The 21,472-nt window shown below is 42.0% G+C and overlaps 1 protein-coding gene across 1 annotated transcript in view; it reads right to left on the reverse strand.

Moving 5' to 3' along the window:
* Positions 1-21,472, reverse strand: part of hmcn1 (hemicentin 1) — a 376,776-nt gene that overhangs the window by 35,624 nt on the left and 319,680 nt on the right. Inside the window, 11 exon segments of the mRNA XM_055642165.1 lie at positions 920-1,090; positions 1,797-2,066; positions 3,722-3,803; positions 5,853-6,043; positions 6,868-7,002; positions 7,371-7,584; positions 9,084-9,274; positions 10,339-10,608; positions 17,084-17,218; positions 17,904-18,041; positions 20,049-20,156. Coding sequence (XP_055498140.1) covers positions 920-1,090; positions 1,797-2,066; positions 3,722-3,803; positions 5,853-6,043; positions 6,868-7,002; positions 7,371-7,584; positions 9,084-9,274; positions 10,339-10,608; positions 17,084-17,218; positions 17,904-18,041; positions 20,049-20,156 — 1,905 coding nt within the window.

The following is a 21,472-nucleotide window of genomic DNA, read 5'->3' on the forward strand; positions in this document are numbered from 1 at the left end:
TGAAAGGATTGGGTCGGCATTATTGGGGTGGGTTGGTGATGAGGGGGTGGGTCGGTGGTGATGGGGCCAATCTGAAATTTGGGGAGGGGGAGTCGGCAGCAGGCTGAGGATGGATCGATATTTGCAGATCATCACCCACCCACAAATGCACTGGAAGCTCTGAGTGAATCAACTGGGAGGTAATTTCAGCAGTGACCGTCCTTTTATTATGCAAAGACATAATTGCACAGCTTTTACAACAAATATCACTGGACTGTCTCAATAGGTTTATTTTGCATCCTAGCCCTGGTCTTTTCTCACCCACCATCTTTTGGAAGTTGGGACCAAAACACCTTGGTTGCGTCAGCCTGGTGATGTAATTAAAGAACACTAGTCTATATGTGGTGGTTCACCTTCATGCAGAGTTTTCAGTCATGGTTTAGTGAACTCCCACATAAATGAAGATATTTCACTGAGAGGTAAAAACTTAGGGAATACTAACGGGGAAATGATCAGCTTGGTTTTATTCCTGTTTCCAATATAGGAATAAGAAATGTAACCATTAACTTTAAATTTCGTTTTTGTTTAGTTTTAGTTTTAGAGATACATTGCGGAAACAGGCTTTTCGGCGCACCAAGTCTACACTGACCAACGATCCCCACACATTAACACTGCCCTACACACACTAAGGACAATGTACATTTATACCAAGCAATTAACCTACAAAGCTCTTTGGAGTGTGGGAGGAAACCAAAGATCTCCGAGAAAACCCACGCATGTCACGGGGAGAAGGTAGAAACGGCGTACCAACAAGCACCTGTAGTCAGGATAGAACCCGGGTCTCTGGCGCTGTAAGGCAGCAACTCTATCGCTGCACCACCGTGCCGCCCTTGAAGTTCTAAACTATTATGTAACATTATATTGTGAAATTGAAACACACCTGGACAAGGTTTGGATTGGCATTCCCGTGTTTCTGTGTCAGTGCCCTGGCAATACCGTCCTCCGTTTGCAGGAACTGGATCTTGACAAAGTCGCAGCCGTTTCCGTACTCCCTGTCCACAGGTCACACTGCACGGTCCCCACTTCAACCACTCGGAAAACCCACCATGTACTGGAGGGAACAGATCAACAGGAATTCAAATAGCCAATACTTCACTTTACTATTCTGTAGCATGTCTTGTATCAAACATGTATACATTATCAAAGATACTCTTAATGCTTTCAGCTTTATTGCTGATGGACAAGTTTAATTCATGGCTTGTAAGAGGATTAGAGAGATAAATTAAACTATATTATCTTTGACATGAAACCTTGACTGTTTCTCTTCCCACAGCTGCAGCTTATTCTGCTCAGTGCTTCCAGCACTTTTTAAATTGTAGTTAAATGATCTCCCGTCTTTCACCGGTTCCCACACATCCTGTGTTTAACTCTGCAAAGATGGTGTTGGCCCCAATGACTAAATGACCATTCCTTATGCATTCATCCAGATGGAGGATTGGTAAAGAGATAGTTTGAAAATAATTATAATGTCATAATATTGTGGTTTAAAACGGTAAAATACGGTAAGGCCCAACACTCTGAAAATCCCCCTTGTGCTGAGGCAAATCTATGCTAATTCAATAATAGTTACAGGCAACTTGGCAACATTTTCACCTGCTTATATGGGCAGAGAATTGGAAGCTTAATTTAGATGATGGGGAAAGTGAACATTTTTAACACCTATGCATTTCTGCTCTCTAGCCTAGCAATAGTACACTTGATCATTCCAAGAGCATTTGTTTGTGTTAATGAAAGCATTCAGGAGGATCCACCCAAACCTTGTACAGTCAAGGTGATTTGGACAAGCACTGAACCCAATAGGTTCCTGGCCACACACTCGTATTGTGACGTGTCCTCCTTCTGTACTGCTGTGAGCCGCAACGAGCTGTTGGATAAGACTGTGATCCTGTTGTTCCCAACGAGTGACCGCCCTTGCTGGGACCATTCCACAGTTGGAAGTGGCTCTCCTCCTGCTTGGCAGTTCAGCATCACTGTGTTTCCAGCATCAGCAATGGTATCCATAGGTTCGACTGTGAACACTGGGGAACCTGGAGAAGAAATGGGATCATTGATAGGAACAAAATAAAGAAAACTTGACTCATGCATTTTCTTTCAATTGAGCAATCTCTGGGAGGAAGCTAAGATTCTACTGGAGGGTACAATCAGCTGAAAGAATGCATCAAATTATGCCAACATCCCAAACTTCAGAGTACAGATACAAGGCAATGGTTGAAGGAGGAAGAGGGAAATGCTCCAAACAAACTTCCAAAGAGAAAATATAGAACAGTATAGCACAGGAACAGGCCCTACTTTAAGGTCCATAAATACAAAAAATACAGCAGTGTGCAGAAAGTCAAGTGCAGATTGTTGAAGACTAGGTAGCAGGCTCTCTCTCTCTCTCTCTCACTGATACACTTCATTTCTCTTTCTCAATGACAAGAGAGTGTGTAATAAACAAAGATGTTTTATGAACATTAAACCATATCAACATAAACACATAGACCATAGGGCAGACCATGTGCGAGATGGTCTATGTCTCACATGCACCCCCTGCAATAGCCTTTTGTGCTCCCTTGGATGGACCGAAGCTGAAGGCATCCTTGTTATGGCTGCCCCATGAAGCAATGTAGTCTCCCACTGGTGATTTGATCTCTGGTACCTCAAGCTTCCAAAAGCTTGTGCTGTCAAAGGTCTTTTCAACTAAATCTCACTGCCTCTAATAACACCATGTAAAAAGTTAAAATAAACAAACAAACAAATAAATAAATAAATGATAAGAGCAATAAATAAAATTATATATATAGTTCAACTGTGAACACTGGTGAACCTGGACAAGAAATGGGACCACTGATAGGAACAAAATAAAGTAAGTGTTTTGTGTGTAATACATTATGATAATTAATTTCAATTCAATATATGTGAATATATATATATATGTGAATATATAAATATATATATATATATTTCATATATATATATATATGAATATATATATACATAAATAATATACATTTCATAAATAAATAAATAAATAAATAAATAAATAAATAAATTCACATATTGAATTGAAATTAATTATCATAATGTTTTAAAGAAGTAGGCAAACACTAGCTTCTCATCCAGGTCAGCTACTCTATTGTAAAGAATGGGATGCACCCCATCCTGTATCTGGCCCTCAGGTTAGTATGTGAAACTGCCCAATCGTATAGTGCATCAGGCTCTAGTCTCACATATGTACACAACAGAAAGTCAGTAAAGTACTGATCACCTGAATCATAGGCTTCATTAGTACCGTAACAATTAGCAGTGCAGGGCACTTTGCCAACAATCCTTGCGCCACAGAGCCTACTGAATACTGAAACAAAAATTTGCCAAAAAAAATGTTGGATAAAGATAATTAATTGCACAAGCATAAACCAATCTGGAACGAATTGCAATGAGGGTGAAAGAAAGTTCGGAAATTTTTGATTATATTTTCTAAATAATGGAAGAAAATCTTAAATCCAAAGGGATGAATCCTGGTCGGAATGAGATGCATTCTCTGTGAGTCAGTGATTTATGACTAAGTTTTTCTAAATAAAATGATATTCACCTCCATTCACAACAATTTGTTATGATGGGCATAACATTATGTTTCCTTAATAGTTATTATGAATATTTTAATATTTGAGCTAATGTAAGTAATTCCAATACACAGACTTACTCTGCAGAGTCAGGGTCACACTGCGCTCAATCACGCCGGCATCATTAATGGCAATGCACTTATAGTCTCCTGCATCTTCATTCTAGAAACAAAAAAGATTAAAATATCAAGGATGAACAAATTTATTAACAAATTCTGTCCACATGGTTTCACTTTCCTTGTACAAACACTATGTGGATACATACTCTAAGCAGAGAGCAGGGTAATATAATTGTTTTAACTTGTGCTAATTCATTTAGTTTTTCTCCAGGCCAAACCAATTCTAGGGGTAACATGACCCAAAGCATTGGAGTAACTTAACGGGTCAGGCAGCATCTCTGGAGTCTCAGGCCGTGACCCTTCTTCAGACTGATTGTAATTGGGGGGTGAGAAGCTTGAAGAGAGGTGGGGCTGGGACAAAGCCTGGCAAGTGAAAGGTAGTAACAGATGAGAGGGTTTAAATGTTTGCAAAAGTATCTTATGTTTTGAAAGTATAAAATGTAATGCCTTGATATAAACTTATAATTTCCCATCTCCATCACTATGAATTTCCTGATGGGAAAACTGCAAATTCATCCTAGTTGGTAAAGACTATGTTCAAGAAGGAACTGCAGATGCTGGAAAATCGAAGGTAGACAAAAATGCTGGAGAAACTCAGCGGGTGCAGCAGCATCTATGTAGGGTAGGAAATAGGCAACGTTTTGGGCCGAAACACTTCTTCAGACTGCCCGCACCAGCTGAGTTTCTCCAGCATTTTTGTCTACCTTTGGTAAAGACTACTCTGTGGCCAGAAAACTATGAAGAAAAGCATACTATATGATACCTCCTGAACATGTTTCCATGTCCTGCGATTTCCATGGTCCTAATTTGGGCAGCATAGTGGTGCTGCTGGTTGGAGCTGTGGTCTCATAGGTTCAGCAATCTGGATTCAGTCCTGATCTCTGGTACTATCAATAGGTTTGTTTTGAATGCTCTGATGTCTTCTTATATCCCAAATATGGCACGGTGGCGCAGCGGTAGAGTTGCTGCCATACAACGCCAGAGACCAGGGTTCAATCCTGACTACGGGTGCTAGTCTGTCCGGAGTTTGTACGTCTCCTTGTGACCTGCGTGGGTTTTCTCCGACATCTTTGGTTTCCTCCCACACTCCAAAGGCATACAGGTTTGTAGGTTCATTGGTTTTGTATAACTGTATAAATGTGAAATGTATAATTGTCCCTAGTGTGTGCTAGGTAGTGTTAATATGTGGGGATCGCTGGTCGGTGTGGACTCGGTGAGCTGAAGGGCCTGTTTCTGCGCTGTACCTCTAAACTAAACAAAATACAAAGACATGTGAGTTGATAGCTTAATTGGTTACTGTAAATTGCCCCCAGTGTGTAGGTGAATGGAATGGTAGAAATAGAATCTCGGGGAAGCAGCTGAGAAAAAAGGGAGAATACATTTGGATTAGTGTGTGGTTGGGTGTGTGGTTGGCATTGACTTGGAGGCCCAAAGGACCAGTTTCCATGATCAATATCCTAAATTGTGCAATAACTCAAATTTGTAGTTCACATTAAACTGACAAGAATATTTGATCCCTTCCCCCACTCCACCTGGATATAACATTTTAAATAGTGTGCTTTGAGGATGGTATTCAACTATTTCTTACGATGCATTTTACAATGTAAGCACTACATGAAAATTTACTTTCACTACATTTTGAAGGAACAAAATAAGGTATTATTTAAATAAAATTTAACATCATTGCCTATAATAAAAGATTAGAGTCTATCGTGAACACAAAACATTTGTACATAAACATGCCATAACTGCAACTTTTAAATTACTGATTCAAAAACGACTAACATGAGCAGCTATGATAATACGGTTCAATAGAAAGTAAAGCTACGGCTTTTAAATGTAATCAAACATTTTTCTCTAAATAGTGATATTAATGACATTTCATTGTGACGTTTGGCGTTAAAATACTGTATTCACAAATTTAAGGAAATAATTTTATTTTTGTAGATTGTTTTCCTAAATTACTTTATGAACAAACTACAGTGCGGATTAACCAGTTCCATAATGTCTTGAATGGGTATTTGTATTTGTATTGAAATGATTAGACAATCGTGGATTCAATAATTCTTCCTTTTCAGTCTCCCTGGCTTACCACAGTGCCGTAGATAGCCAGTGAACCGTTGTGGAGTTGGCGAATCCTGTTGCTGATCTGAATATGGATTCCTTTCTTACTCCACTGAATAGTAGGGGGTGGATCACCTCGCACCTCACAGTTTAGGATAGCATTTCCTCCAAGCGACTCGATGCGGTTTGGATTGAAATCACCATCAAAGATTGGAGGCTCTGAGAAGAGAGAGTTGGTACTTAATATTCAACTAAAATAATGCTGTGCCTCATACTGGAATCTTGCATCATGGCACCACAACATGACATACAGCATAGAACAATTATGCAGAACATGGTAATTTTCTCCCGACTGCTCCTTATGGTAACAATATGTTGTTATTGCTGTTGATTAATCTGCCATCAGCCTGCTTGGAGGAACATTACTTTTTTCACTTGGATCTCTCTGGGAGCAGGTACATTTTCATAATTAATATAAAACATCTGTCTGTTACCTTATTTATGGCCATAGTCTCAGCCCTTTTAAAGATGCCGTGGTGTGTATTCATTTAGGCAGAGCATGGTGGTGCAGCAGTACAGTTGCTGCCTTACATTGCCAGAGACCCGGGTTTAATCCTGACTACAGGTGCTGTATGTATGGAGTTTGTATTCTCCCTGCAACCGCATGGATTTTCCGTGGGTGCTACAGTTTCCTCCTTTTGTAGGAATTGGCTTTAGTAAAGATTCTAAATTGTCTTTAGTGTGTGGGATAGTGCTTGTGTATGGGAATCGCTGGTCGACGTGGACTTAGTACAATCTCAGATTAATAAGTTTATCTGAAACTCTAATCAGCTTTTCTCCTTACATATGTGAATAGTTCTCAGCTATAAATACAGGGTTCTCCATATTTGCTTCAATACTTAAAGCAATTGGTTAATGTTAGCAATTTACCTTCTTATTCTGTACATGTTCTTAAAAGTATTCTACTACAGTGGAGATCAGGAAAATTAGTGAATTGCATTTATAGGGCTGGTATGTGAAAGTAAAATAATTCACTCATTCACCTTTGACATACACAAATCCAATGGCTTTGATGGATCCCACTCGGTTTTCTGCTGTACAAACATATGTGCCTGAATCATCCTTGGACACTTTTTCAATGACCAATTCACTGTGCCCATTAACATTATCGTATCGAGCTGTAGGAACAAAATGTACATAGTCAGTGTAAAGTTATACGACGTCTTCTGCTCCTGAATTTGGGACTTCAACATATTACTCAATACATGGTTAAAAGTAATATTTTATAGTTTATATTTGGAAGAAAGGATAATACAGGATTTTCTGTGATTGGTTTGATGAAAGGTTTTAAAACTTTTTTGTATTTTCAAAGAATTTTACAGCAGAGACTTATCCTGCCCACAATAACTATAGCCGGTCCTTGAAGGAGCAGCTGCGTATAGTTCTACTCCCCTACTTATTGTCTGTAACCCTGTAAGTTCCTTACATTAATGTATCAATAAACAGACAGTCAATCAGGTTATGCCATTGCCTTTGGAAGTCTTACCGGGTATAATGTTGTTGTTGAAAGTCCAGGCAATTTTGGGTGTAGGAATACCGTTAGCTGCACAATTCAATGCTAAGTGTTCCCCCTTGTTGAGAGATACATCGCCTGGCAGTTCTGAAAATGTAGGATGGGTGTAGACATTCAGGGTGACAGTCCCGGTATCACGGCCGGCCACATTGGTAGCAATACAAGTGTAGCTGCCAGCATCATCAAGCTGACAGAAAATGAAAGAAAAATACAATTAGACAGCATCAGTCAAAATCCTAAAGTCAGCACATCAGAAAATCCTGATCTTTCCATGTCCCTGCTCGTCTCTTCCCATCAAGTGAACCAGGAAAGGTGACAATCTGCATCTCTGATATTTCTAGAGTTACTGTTCAAGAAGGAACAGATGCTGGAAAATCGAAGGTAGACAAAAGTGTTGGAGAAACTCAGCGGGTGCGGCAGCATCTATGGAGCAAAGGAAATAGGCAATGTTTTGGGCCGAAACTTTACTGTTGGATCGCTGTCTGGCATCTCCCAGGTACCAGAGACATTTTCATGATTCATTGAAAACCCAGATACGATTTTCTATGGGATTGTTTCCTCACATCTTTCAAAGGTTAAGTCAATGCTGCCAATTTGCTTTGTGGTCAGTTGCAAAAGTGATGTTGAAATGTGGCTATTGCAAAAATGGATTGCTGGCAATGTTCAATGTGACAAAAGTGCATTTCACATGTACGAAAAATCAATCCAGAAATGTCACTCCTGAAAGTAGCAAAGTTGTTATAGTCCTGGAGAATCTGGAACCAATTGTTGAACAACGTGTGGGTGGAGAATAGCAAAAAGTGCAATCATTTGAAGGCCAAGATCAAAGATCTGTCCAGTGAACAAAATGTGAAGTACTTTGGCTTTGAGGAAAATTGACAAAAGAGAAGTGTTGGTTGATGGATATCCTAAAAAAAAATAAAAAAATCAGCCTGTACAAGACGTTTGTGAAACAGGTCTCGAGTGTTTTGACTCGCCTCATGTTCATGGTTCAGTGGAGTCACCATAAGAGGATTAAGAGTTGCCCAGCACAAGAGTGATACACAACAGCGGGGCTTTTCTTAACCAGACCGGCCGTTACACCTTGACCTCAATAGTAATCACTTCTGTGCATCCCCAGGGAGACGTGGAGTGGCTGGTTCATCAAGCACGCGTACAAGGTGTGTTATCCCTTGGAAAATGCAGGTCGGGTGTTCCTTATAGCTTACACACATTGTGATATTTTCACTATGTAACTATTACACATCTGCACATTTTCAAAATAGGTCACATTATGCCAGCAATTGAACAAAAAATAACCACTGCACACAGTGGCGGACTGGCCAGGGTGTCAGCTTGCACGATGGCAAATGGGCCCCTGATGAAGTGGGCCCCCTTTGTCTCCTGGCAACCAATATTTTTAGACCCAGTCCTACTACTGCACAGCATGAGAAATGGAAGCAGGAGTTATCCCTGCAGTCCTCTGAATCTGATCCACCATTCTGCTTGTCCATATCCCTAATATCAATTCCCCTATGTATCCTAAAACGTCACTTTTAGACTTAAATATACTCAGTGATGACCTCAAAAGTCCATGTTTGTTACTTTTCATTAAAAAAATCCTCTAATCTCTCATCACAAACATGATTTTGAATTTCACTATCAAGGGCAGAGGACAATCATTAAAGTTTTTTTCTTCTAACTCACCGCTGCATTTTCCACAATGAGCTCTCCTGACCGCAACAATCTGTATTTTCCTGGAGTTTCCTGCACGGATTTGCCGTCTTTCTGCCAGGTCAGCACTGGCGCAGGAACTCCGTCAGCACGGCAGGGTATTATTCCCCGAGATTCTTCAGTCGTGCTGAACTCAGTGGTTGAGGTGCGGATGGAGGGCGGAACTGTAAAGGGCAGATTGAATAATACAGCTTGGTGTAAATCATAACTCCATGTCGGGAGCATCATTTGATAGAGCCTTGTCCAATAACTTTATACATGCTGGACTTTCTGACTTTTGTGGCACCTTTCCACAAACAACTTATTTTTCTTTCAGTTGATTCTACTCTATAAAGCCTATGTAATAACTGTGTAGTTTGTCGACAAAAAAGCATAATGTCACTTTCTAGCTGATGACTGATAAACAGGAACTTGGCTTTGTAAATCTCTTTGCTTCTGTGCAAATGATTGGCTTACGTTCAGCACTTCTCTCCTTGACCTTGTGGTCAAGAATTCCTGTACATTTAACCCCCGTGACCTATGAGCTGACCCTGCACATGCTGAAATAGTGGGGTAGAATCCATCAGGTGGGGTGGGGAAAGTACAGTGGAGTCAGTCTGAAGTTTTATCGGCAAGCTGTTTTTATCATCCAGCTACCTTTTCCCCAGCTACTGTGTACTTCAAATACGCTGTTGAACAGAGGGCTAAAAATGGCTGAGTCGGTGAAATGCAGGCACGCTGCAGAGTGCTGCAGGAAACTAGACAGTGTGGCCTCGACTTTTCTTTACGACAGGAGGATGATTAATACTATTGCTGTTACAGTGAAAACAATTTCAACGTTAATTGTTTTGATAGATCTGCCTCGGCTGAATTCTTTAAGGATTTTTAGGTCACAGTACAAGCATCAAAGAGTGGAGCAAGAATCAAGAGTGTTTTATTGTCATGTGTCCTAGATAGAATAATGAAATTCTTACTTGCAGCAGCACAACAGAATATGTAAACTTAGGTACACTGTAAACAATATAATAGTGGGTGTATATTCAGTGAGTGTATATATGCAATACTCACAAATACACATATATATAGATCATATATATATGCAATAATAACAATAATAGTCTATGTAGTTCAGAACTTATTTGAGGTTGTAGTGTTTAACAGCATGCATGGATACGACCTACAGTTAGATGAACGACTGATCTTAAAGAAGAGGATGTTGATGTAGGTAACCGCATAAAGTAACTCTTACTGTGAACTGTCAGAACCATGACAGAGTTGCTGGATCCTGCAGGGTTGGATGCTGTACAGGTGTATCTCCCAGTGTCCTGGGACTGGGCAAAGGCAATCTGCAGAGCTCCAGTACTGAGGATCCTCTGGCGAATGCTCTCCAAAACCGCATGTCCATCTTTGTTCCAGGTGACTTCAGGATTTGGGTGTCCTTTGGCCTCACAAACCATGGTGACAGGTTTATCCAAAGCAACGATATAGTTTGTTGGATGAGCCATTATGACTGGGGGCACTTCAAAATGAAAGGAAGTTAACAAATATACATCTAAACACATCATTGAAAAATGTAGACAGCAAATTTGATTTATTTTTAAAAACAAACCCTGTGGTGGAGATGGCATCAAATGAGAACCAAACAATAAACATCAGGATCAGATTTTAAACACAGGATCATAAGATGAAAGAAACACTGAAGAGGTTCCACAGCCCAACTCCCTGGAGAAACAGCTTTATTATCAATGTAGAAAGGAAATGGCAAGAACAAAGTGAAATATTATACAACTTAATGTTTAGTGATAGTGAACTCATAAGGGATGTTAGTTCAGAAGAATAATATTTGTAATATCACAAATAGATTGGAACATGATACCATTTTGAAAAATACAACCTGATAACTTCATACAGTAGGCACCACTGCATTCTTTACCTTTCACTTGCACTCATTGGACAACAGTTGCATGGTGCTGCATATATTATAGCAACATTAATTTCTGTGTTCATAGGTAAAGATTGACTGGATAAACAAACAAAAAGAAAACTGCTGTAGGAACCCAGGAGGGGTTGACAAACTGGGAGAATAAGGATGGAGTTAAAGGGGAAGAGAGTATAGGAAAAGTTACGAAAGACACCCGAATTAATGGGACGGAAGGTTCAAGAAGGGATAAGAGAGTAAGGTCAGGTGAAATAGGAACCAGTGTGAGAGGGGAGGTGAATACCAAATTAAAAGTGTTATTTATGAATGCGCAAAGTACAAGAAATAAAGTGGATGAGCTTGAGGCTCAGTTAGAAATTGGTGAGTATGATGTTGTGGGAATTACAGAGACGTGGCTGCAAGAGGGTCAGAGCTGGGAATTGAATATTCACGGGTATATGTCCTATCGAAAAAGACAGGTGGGCAAAGGGGGTGGGGTAGCTCTGTTGATAAGGAATGAAATTCAGTCCCTTGTGAGGGTGACATAGAATCAGAAGATCTAGTCATTGTGGATAGAACTGAGAAATTGTAAGGGTAAAAAGACCCTAATGGGAGTTATCTACAGGCCCCCAAACAGTAGCCTGGATATAGGGTGCAAGTTGCATCAGGAGTTAAAATTGGCAATGTAACAAAGGTAATGCTCTGGTGGTATGGGAGATTTCAACATGCAGGTAGACTGGGAAAATCAAGTTGGTACTGAACCCCAAGAAAGGGAGTTTGTAGAGCGCCTCCGATATGGATTCGTAGAACTGGATGTACTGGAGCGTACCAGGAAGAAGGCAATTCTGGATTTAGTGTTGTGTAATGATCGGATTTGATAAGGGAACTCAAGGTAAAGGAACCATCAGGAGGTTGTGCCAAGTAAGATGATAAATTTTAATCTGCAATTGGAGAGGAAGAAGATAACATCATAAGTGTCAATATTGCACAAAAAATCTCCTAGATGTACTAGGGGACAGAGGACCTAGGGTGATGGAGGAATTGAAGGAAATTCACATTAGTCAAGAAATGGTGTTGGGTAGACTGATGGGACTGAAGGCTGATAAATCCCCAGAGCCTAATGGTCTGCATCCCAGGGTACTCAAGGAAGCGGCTCTAGAAATCGTGGATGTATTGGTAATCATTTTCCGATGTTCTATAGATTCTGGATCAGTTCATGTGGATTGGAGGGTTGCTTATGTTATCCCACTTTTTAAGAAAGGAGGGAGAGAGAAAGCAGGGAATTATAGACCACTGACATTGGTGGTGGAGAAGATGCTGGAGTTGATTATTATAGATGTAATTTGGATAGCAGTAACAGGAACGGTCCAAGTCAGCATGGATTTACGAATGGGAAATCATGCTTGACTAACCTTCTGGAATTTTTTGAGGATGTAACAGGTAAAATGGACGAGGGAGAGTCAGTGGATGTAGTGTACCTGGACTCTCAGAAAGCCTTTGATAAGGTCACACACAGGAGATTAGTGGGCAACATTAGAGCACATGGTATTGGAGGTAGGATATTAACATGGATAGAAAATTGGTTGGCAGAGAGGAAACAAAGAGTAGGGATTAACAGGCCCCTTTCAGAATGGCAGGCAGTGACTAGTGGATATCGCAAGGCTCGGTTCTGGGACCGCAGCTATTTACAATATACATTAATGATTTAAATGAGGAATTAAAAGTGCCATTAGCAAATTTGCAGATGACACAAGGCTGGGTGACAGTGATAACTGTGAAGAGGATGCTATGAGGATGCAGGGTGACCTGGACAGGATGTGTGAGTGGGCAGATGCAGTATAATGTGAATAAATGTGAGGTTATCCACTTGGTGGCAAGAACAGGAAGGCAGATTATTATCTGAATGGTGTCAGGTTAGGAAAAGGGGAAGTACAACGAGACCTGGGTGTCCTTGTACATCAGTCACTGAAAGTAAGCATGCAGGCAGTGAAAAAAGCTAATGGCATGTTGGTCTTCATAACGAGTGGAGTTGAGTATAGGAGCAAAGAGGTCCTCTGCAAATATACAGGGCCCTGGTGAGACCACATCTGGAGTATTGTGTGCAGTTTTAGTCTCCTAATTTGAGGAAGGAGACTTGAGGGAGTGCAGCGTAGGTTCATCAGGTTAATTCTCGGGATGGCGGGACTGTCATATGCTGAGAGAATGGAGCAGCTGGGCTTGTATTCACTGGATTTTAGAAGGATGGGAGAGGATCTTATAGAAACATATAAGGGATTGGATACACAAGATGCAGGAAACATGTTTCTGATGTTTGCGGTGAGTCCAGAACCAGGGGCCACTGTTTAAGAATAAGGCAGTAGGCCATTTAGAACTGAGATGAGGAAACATTTTTTCACGCAGAGAGTTATGAATTTGTGGAATTCTCTGCCTCAGTGGAGGCCGATTCACTGGATGCATTCAAAAGAGAGTTTGTTCAAGTTTGCGTTTATTGTCACTTAACCAACTAAGATAGAGCTCTTAGGGCTTACAGAGTCAAGGGAGAAGGCAGGAACATGGTACTGATTGTGGACACGAACGGAACTCACTATCAAAACATGGAGGGGACGGGGAGGGGGACACAATTTTTTGGCGGCCGCGCGCGCATGCGCACATTCGCACATGCACGCGAGGCTCGGAGGCTCAATCCAGCGCAAAATGCAGCTCAACTGCCTGTCTCACCGGGTTAACTAACAGCCCTGTCTGGACTGACGGGATACCAGCGCTGCTTCTCCGCGCTGACCATATTTCCGGCAAGCCCAGGCAGGTTAACCTGGCGGGGATGTCGCCCACCTCTCAAAACATGGGGGGGGGACGTGTCCCCTCTGGCTCCCCCCCCGGGTTTTCCGCCCCTGTGGATTGTGGATGATCAGCCATGATCACATTGAATGGTAGTGCAGGCTCGAAGGGCCAAATGGCCTACTCCTGCATCTATTGTCAATGTATCTAACCCAGTAGGCAAGGCAGCATTTGTGCAGGGAAATGGACAGACAATGTTCAGCTCAGAACCCTTCTTCAGACCTTCAGCAGTTTGCGTTTTGCTCAAGATTTCAGTACCTGCAGTCTCTTGTGACAAGTTGAGGTTGTGGCAGTAAATATTTGTTGTTACCGCAAGTATAATAGAAGAGAACTGTAATCCCCCAATTAAAAGTTGCAGCTAAGTGTTGATCAGAATTCTTATAGAAAAGTAGTTATTCTAAAAAATTCAGAAAGTGATTTATGATATACAAGAACCAAAACCCATTGTGTTTAAATTAAACTCTTGCTGTAAGGAACAGTCTGTTGTTTGGACTTGACTGGAAAAAGGATTAATCAAAGAAAACCAACAATCACAGGCAGGAATATGCAATAGTCATCCCTTGTTAGAACCAATTCAATTCACTTCGGATAATACTATGGGGCAGATTTTCCATTACCCTGCAATCAATAGCTCCCAGCCACTGGGAACCATCCATCATGGGCCCAGGTAGAATCATCCCCCAGGAGCTCAGCTCCAAACCTGTGCCATGGCCAACATCTCAACACAGTTCCACTGCACCATACTAGCCCCAGCAGTCAACGAGGCTTATCCCCGTGGGCTCAACATCGTCAGTCATTATTGCTACTGATGGTCTTTGCTCTTTGTTAATGTTCAGAACCATTTGGTATCTTTAAAAATTAATAGCGTGTTCATATAATTTAAAAAAAAAAGATTTAACACACAGACACACACACACTTAAAACTTCAGAAACTAACATAAGCAACAAAATGAATCCCACATATCCCCCCCCCCCCCCCCCCAATATCTCCTGTTCATTTTGGAGGAAGCACTGTATTTATGCCCATGTTTAATCTAATGTGGGGTAGTGAACCATTTTCCAGCCTAAGAGCTGGGAAATCTGCACAAGTTCACTGCCCTGTTGGACCCCATGAGTAATCTACAGATGCTGAAGAGGGCAGCAGTGAATCGAGGCCTGCTGCATTCAGGGCAAGGCAGCATTCAGCATGCTGCCTTGGGAGAACAGCCAACATAATCAAGTACTATTTTCACCCCTGTCATTCCTTCTTCTCCCATGTCCCATTGGGTAGAAGATACAAAAGCCTGAAAGCATTTACCACCAGACTCAGGAACAACTTCTTCCCCTCTGTTATCAGACTACTGTGAAGTTCTCCCATAGGATGGGGTGTAGTCCCAATTTTCCAACCTTGGAACATTGGACTTTTCCTCTGGAACTGTAACTCTACAATGCTGTGAATTGTTTTCTGAACGGTGGTATTTTTCACTTTGGACTACCTGCAGTACTTGTGTACGCCTTAATTGTACTCGTGTAAAGTGTGATTTGATTTCATTGGATAGCATGCAATCAAAAGTTTTTAATTGTACCTCAATATACATGGCAATAATAAACTAGTAACCAATAACTCCAGAATAGCTGCTCTTTCCTGTAACTTACTGGGTTAAATAGCATGCGGTGTGCCCATAAGCAAAACAACTATGGTGGAAAAAAAAACACCTGGCTAACAGGCCTTTACAGACATTGAACACATTCAGTGTTCCTTGGAGGAAGTGGCTTAATGTAATTAAAGGTGGCACAGTGGTGGACAAAATAGGATTGCTGTTTCAAAGTAGCCAAGACCCAGGTTCAATTCTGACCCCAGTCGCAGTTCTGTGTGGAGTTTGCACATTCTCCCAGTGATTGCAAATAGGTTTCTCTCCCGATGCTCTGGTTTCCACACACAGTCAGAATGCTGGATGGGAGGCTAATTATCTATTATAAGGAGCCCCAAGTGTTTGGAGCGTGGGCAAATCTGGGGGAGGTTGTTGAGAATATGGGGACAATAAAAAACACAACTGAATGCGTGATTAGGATAAGTGGGTGGCTGAGGTTCAGCAAGATGATAGGCCTATTTCTGTAACTCCATAACTACATTAATGGGACCAGTTGGCTGTACAAAAGAGGGTTTCTGGCCACAAATCTAGAAATTAACCGGAAATATAATATCCTAGCAGGCTCGAAAGGAGCCAAGCGCTACGAATGTCCAAATGTACTGCAGTGTGAGACAGAGAGAAGGGGGTGTGAATGTGACTGTTGACATCTGTTGACTGTCCACAGGGGTTTCATGTTAAAATGCAAGTAGCTGATTTCAATAACAGAATCAGACAGAGACATTTGTGCTTTCCCTTTGGAAATGTTCCCACCTGTAAATCCATTTTCAAGTAACTCAACTGTAATATGGAAGTTGTAAATGACCACCTGGAATTCAGAAATTATGGCATTTTAACATGTTAATATTTGCATGTACACAGATACCAGGCAGGAGAGGGGTAATGTAGTCAAGCTTGTTTACTCAGGCCTGATGGGGGAAGGGATCAGTGCAAAACATAATGCTATATCAAAGGGGAAGCTGACATTGCAATTGTATATGGCTAACAGGTTTACCACTCAGCCAAACGCAGGCACAAAATGCTGGAGTAACTCAGTGAGACAGGCAGCATCTCTGGAGAAAACCACTCTCTGGGGTTCACTACTCAGCTATGCAAGCACTGTATGTCAAGGCAGGAGTGGCCTGGTCAGTCACCACAAGCTGTACCTCATAGGCTGAGGGATTGAACTCAAGGTGCTCCCTGGCGTGTACAGGGCTTAGGTGGTAACCTATCAGAGTGATAAGGGAAGATATTTTTTACTGTTATCTGCTGCATTCAATATTTTTGCCATTTATTAATAATGCTATTTCATCATAGAATAATAAATACTGCAGAAATAGGGAACTGCAGATGCTAATTTTAAAAAAAAAGTAACTAGCGGATCAGGCAGCATCTCCAGTAAACATGGATAGGCGGTGTTTCGGGTCAGGACCTGCGCTTTAGTCATTAAAGATTGGTAGTCGGGATCTTTTCACTATCTGTGGCAGTTCAATCACTGGCTCATTATAAATGTGGGTGGCCATGAGAAGACAACAGTCCCACACTTTGTGACAAAAACAATAAAAGTGAACTGAAATATTGCCTTAATTTGGCACTATCTTACGCTGGGATTAGGGATTTACAGAGAAACTTACCCAGCACTCTCAGCCGAATCTTCCCCAGCGCTGTGCCAGATGGGTTCTGTGCAACACACATATACGTTCCTGTATCCTTCACTGCAGCTCGTGCAATCTGAAGGCCCCCATTAGGTAGGACAGTGTAATCTCCTTCTGCACAAGACATAGTAATACCTTGAGTTGCACCATACTATGCTGAAGCATGATAGTTATTCTTTGGACCTTAGTACAGAAATGCTACCAATTATTTCATTAATTCTGTGATGGTTATCCAAGATTTGAATACAGAAATGAGATGTAGTACTTGCTTAGACACAAAAAGCTGGAGTAACTCAGCGGGTCAGGCAGCAGTAACAATGTCCAAAAAAGTAACAATGATAAAGGAAACAGGCCATTGTTAGCTGTGGGCCTAGGTGAAAACGAGTTACAGACAATGAGACTCAACAAGACGACTTTGAAGCTGGTATGACTTGGGATGGAGAGAGGGGGGGATGTAAGGGTTACTTGAAGTTAGAGAAATCAATATTGCTACCACTGGCTGCCCAAACAAGTTATGAGATGCTGTTCCTCCAATTTGCGTTTGACCTCACTCTGACAATGGTGGAGGCCTAGGACAGAAAGGTCAGTGTGGGAATAGGAAGGGGAATTAAAGTGCTTGGCAACTGGGAGATCAGGTAGGTCCAGATGGACTGAGCGTAGGCGTTCAGCGAAACAATCCCCCAGTCTATGTTTGGTCTCGCCGATTATGCTTGCTTGATGGTTTCAATATCCTGAACACTTGCAGAATTCAGTAAACCTCAGACTTAGACTGGAGTTGAAATGCAGCAGCAAATTTTACCTGCAGTGTTAATGCTGATGCCTTCTTTCTGCCATGTAATCATGGGGTTTGGTGTGCCAGTAGCCTCACATGGAAGAGTAATGGGATTATTCAGAATCACCTCCAGGCTGCTGGGCTGGGTTTGAATCACAGGGGGTTCTGGGAGGGAAATCATAAAGAAACATAAAACTTTTAACCAATCAATATATGACATTACACGACATATGACACCACTAGTTTTTCCGACAAGTAGTGGTCTGGCACCTCCTTTAATCCTTTAAATTTAATTAAAATAATTTAATTAGCTAATTAGTTCACCAGCTAGTTTTATTGTTGGAATCAATTCTGAAAAGCAGTGTTTATCTTCATTTGGAACGGTATAGATTAATCAGGGACAGTCTGCATTGTTTTGTTAAGGTAAGATCATATCTGACCCGCTTGACTGATTTGTTTTGAGGAGGGCTGCGAGATAGTAGAATGCCAAATGGATTTCAGGGAAGTATTTGGCAAGGTGCAGCACAGCAGGCAGGTAAAACAAAGTGGAAGTGCATGGGATTCATGGCAAATTGGATCCAAAATAGGCTCAGTGGTGTTTTTTGTGACTGGAAGGTTGCTACCAGTGGAATTCCACAAGGCTCAGTACTGGTCCCTTGCGTTTTGTTGTGGACACAAATGACTATAAGGGGCATAACAAAGAATGTTGCAGGTGATCCATATGTTTCAGCTACATGTAACAACTGCAGCAGTAGAACTCTGCCAGAAGAGACCCGGGGCGCTGATTGGCAGTCCCGGAGACGTGTTTGAAGTAGAGTGACAGCCTTGCCGGATCTGTTTCCTCGACGCTGCTGGTTCGGCAACGGATTTGGACCTGTAGGGCCACCCGGATGGTAGGAGGGTAAACATCCCATGGTGGGGTGAGAGCAGTCCTTGGCGCGCGAGCGCCCTCCGCAGACAGCGCTTACAAGGGAGAAAAGGTTTTGCATCAGGAGGAGAAATGTACTCTGGTCAACTGGGCGGCGAAGTGGCAAAACAAATTTAGTCTAGAATTTAGTTTAATTATTGGGTTTAAATAAATGCAACAAGGAATTTATTGCACATTAATAAATAGGAGGATGTTGAGGGGTGTGGAGAGACAAAGGAACCTTAGAATGTATGTTCACAGATGAATGGAAGCAGTAGGAGATTAATAAGGTGGATAAAAAGGCATACAAGAACTTCAGAAGGAAAGAACATAGAAGCAGGTGTAGGTCATTTCACCCCTCAAGCCTGCCATCTGTTTAATACGATCATGGCTGATCTGCCCCAGACCTCATCTTCTCTTTAGTCTCAATTAATCACATTAAATGTCCCCCATCTTTCAAAAATGTATCTACTTCCTCTTTCAACACCTTCAATGATCCAGCCACTTCAATCCTTCATGATAGAGAATTCCACAGATTCTCTACCCTCTGCAAAAATAAGTTCCTCCACATCTGATGTTTAAATGACCAACCCCTCCATCTTCTACCTCTTTGAAACTCTTTTGTTTGAAATTCCTCCACTGGTGGAAACATCTTGGAACCAAAACTGAGAGGCCTGCTAGGAATGTTGTACGCTTCGATCACTCCTTATTCTATGGAGCATCTTGAAAGGGGGATAGGGAGGTTGTCTTCAGAGAGGCTTCTAAAAATTAGGCTGCTGAATGTATGGCTGCAAATGGTGGGTTTAATTTGGAGACTAGATTTGGAAAAGCACCAATATCTTGGAGTTTTTATAGAAGTGGAAGAGATTACAAATAATGCAAGATGTAATATAATGGAGGCATTTGAAAGCTAAAATTTGAGTTTCAAACGTCAGCCTGCAGCTATTGAATGTCAAGGAGCAGGGAGGTGATTGGGGTTTTGGGATTAAGTGAACAAAAAGCAGCATCCATGGGTTGCAAATAATCTGGTTCGGTCTGAGAAAAGACAGCAAAAAGTAATTATATTTGATCTGAAAAGTATTCACTCCAATAATTTCTTCTTAATAGAATAAACAGATTCACATTCCCTGGTGAAATTGTTCCTTGGATGATTAAGGAATTTGACAGGGCTGTGGCTTTTCAACAAAAACAGAGAAATTAATTTCACAGTGAATTGTGATTTTATTCCTGATAATGGAAGTACAACCATATAAATACGTGCCTACCTTGTACACGGAGGTTGATTTGTCTTCGTGCAGTGCCAGCAGCATTCTTTGCAATACACGTGTATCTTCCTGCATGATTGAGCTCAGCAGCACCAATCTCAATTGTTCCTGAATTGGGAAGAAGTTGGCGTGATTTAAAAGATAAATAGATAATTATATTTAATATTTTTGATTTATTGTGTAAGTAAATGACCTGTCACAATATATCATTGTTTGTGAAAATAATTGCAAGGTAATTAGAAATGAAGCAAAATACAAAATATATAAATTTCTCTTTAAAGTTTGAAGTAGATAAAAAAGATGTTAATCAGCAGGCTGACGATCTCTTTCATGTGTCTTTACATGTTAAAATATCCTTCATGTACTCAGCAAACACCATCCACTCTTCATTCCGAAGGGGGGGGTGCGTTGGGTGCGACCACACCCCCTTTTTTCCCCCAGAGTAAGAAAAATGCAACCATTTTTTTTTAAATCGGAAAAAAAAAATCAGCGTTTCCATTTTGGAAATGGCCAGTTCTCTGTTCTCCCGTCGCCGGGCGGGAGTGGCTGAATCTGAACCCAGCGGCTGTAACCCCAACGTCAGACGCCGCTGCGGCGGGGCCCGCTCCCCTCGCCTCCCCCCCGCCGCCGGGGCCCAAGCCATCTCCCGCCCACACCACCCCCGCTGACCCCCGCTGGGCCTACGCCACCCCGACTGGGCCTACACCACCCCCGTTGGGCCTATGCCACTCCCGCTGGGCCTACGCCACCCCTGCTGGACCCACGCCACCCCCTCTGGGCCCATGCCACCACCCCTGGGCCCACTCCACCCACCCCTGCTGACCCCCGCTGGGCCCACGCCACCCCCGTTGGGCCCACGCCACCCCCGCTGACTCCCCACTGGGCCTACGCCACCCCCGCTGGGCCCACATCACTCCCACTGGGCCCACGCCACCCCCACTGACTCCTGCTGGGCCCACGCCACCCCCACTGGGAGGAGATTGATAGATTCTTGATTGATACGGGTGTCGGAGGTAATGGGGAGAAGGTAGGAGAATGGGTTTGAGAGGGAAAGATCTCCCAACTTCTATACTCAATACTCTGGCTGATGAAGGCCAAAGTGCCAAAATACTTTTTGACCACCTGATATGCCTGCGACACGACCTTCAAGGAACCATGCAACCATCAACCATTCCTCTGCCCACCTGGCTAATTGATCCAGATCCTGCTGCAATCTTTCACAACCATCTTCACTATCTGTAAAACTACTCACTTCTGTATCATCAGCAAACTTGCTAATCTTGCCCTGTTCTATGACGTTTCACAGAGTGCTGGAGTAACTCTGTGGGTCAGGCTGAGTATATAAGTTGGAAGGTCATGTTGCAGTTGCATAAGAAGTTGGTGAGGCCGCATTCAGAGTATTGTATTCAGTTCTGGGCACCATG

The sequence above is a fragment of the Leucoraja erinacea genome, chromosome 10 (assembly GCF_028641065.1).
Source record: "Leucoraja erinacea ecotype New England chromosome 10, Leri_hhj_1, whole genome shotgun sequence".
Lineage (NCBI taxonomy): Eukaryota > Metazoa > Chordata > Chondrichthyes > Rajiformes > Rajidae > Leucoraja > Leucoraja erinaceus.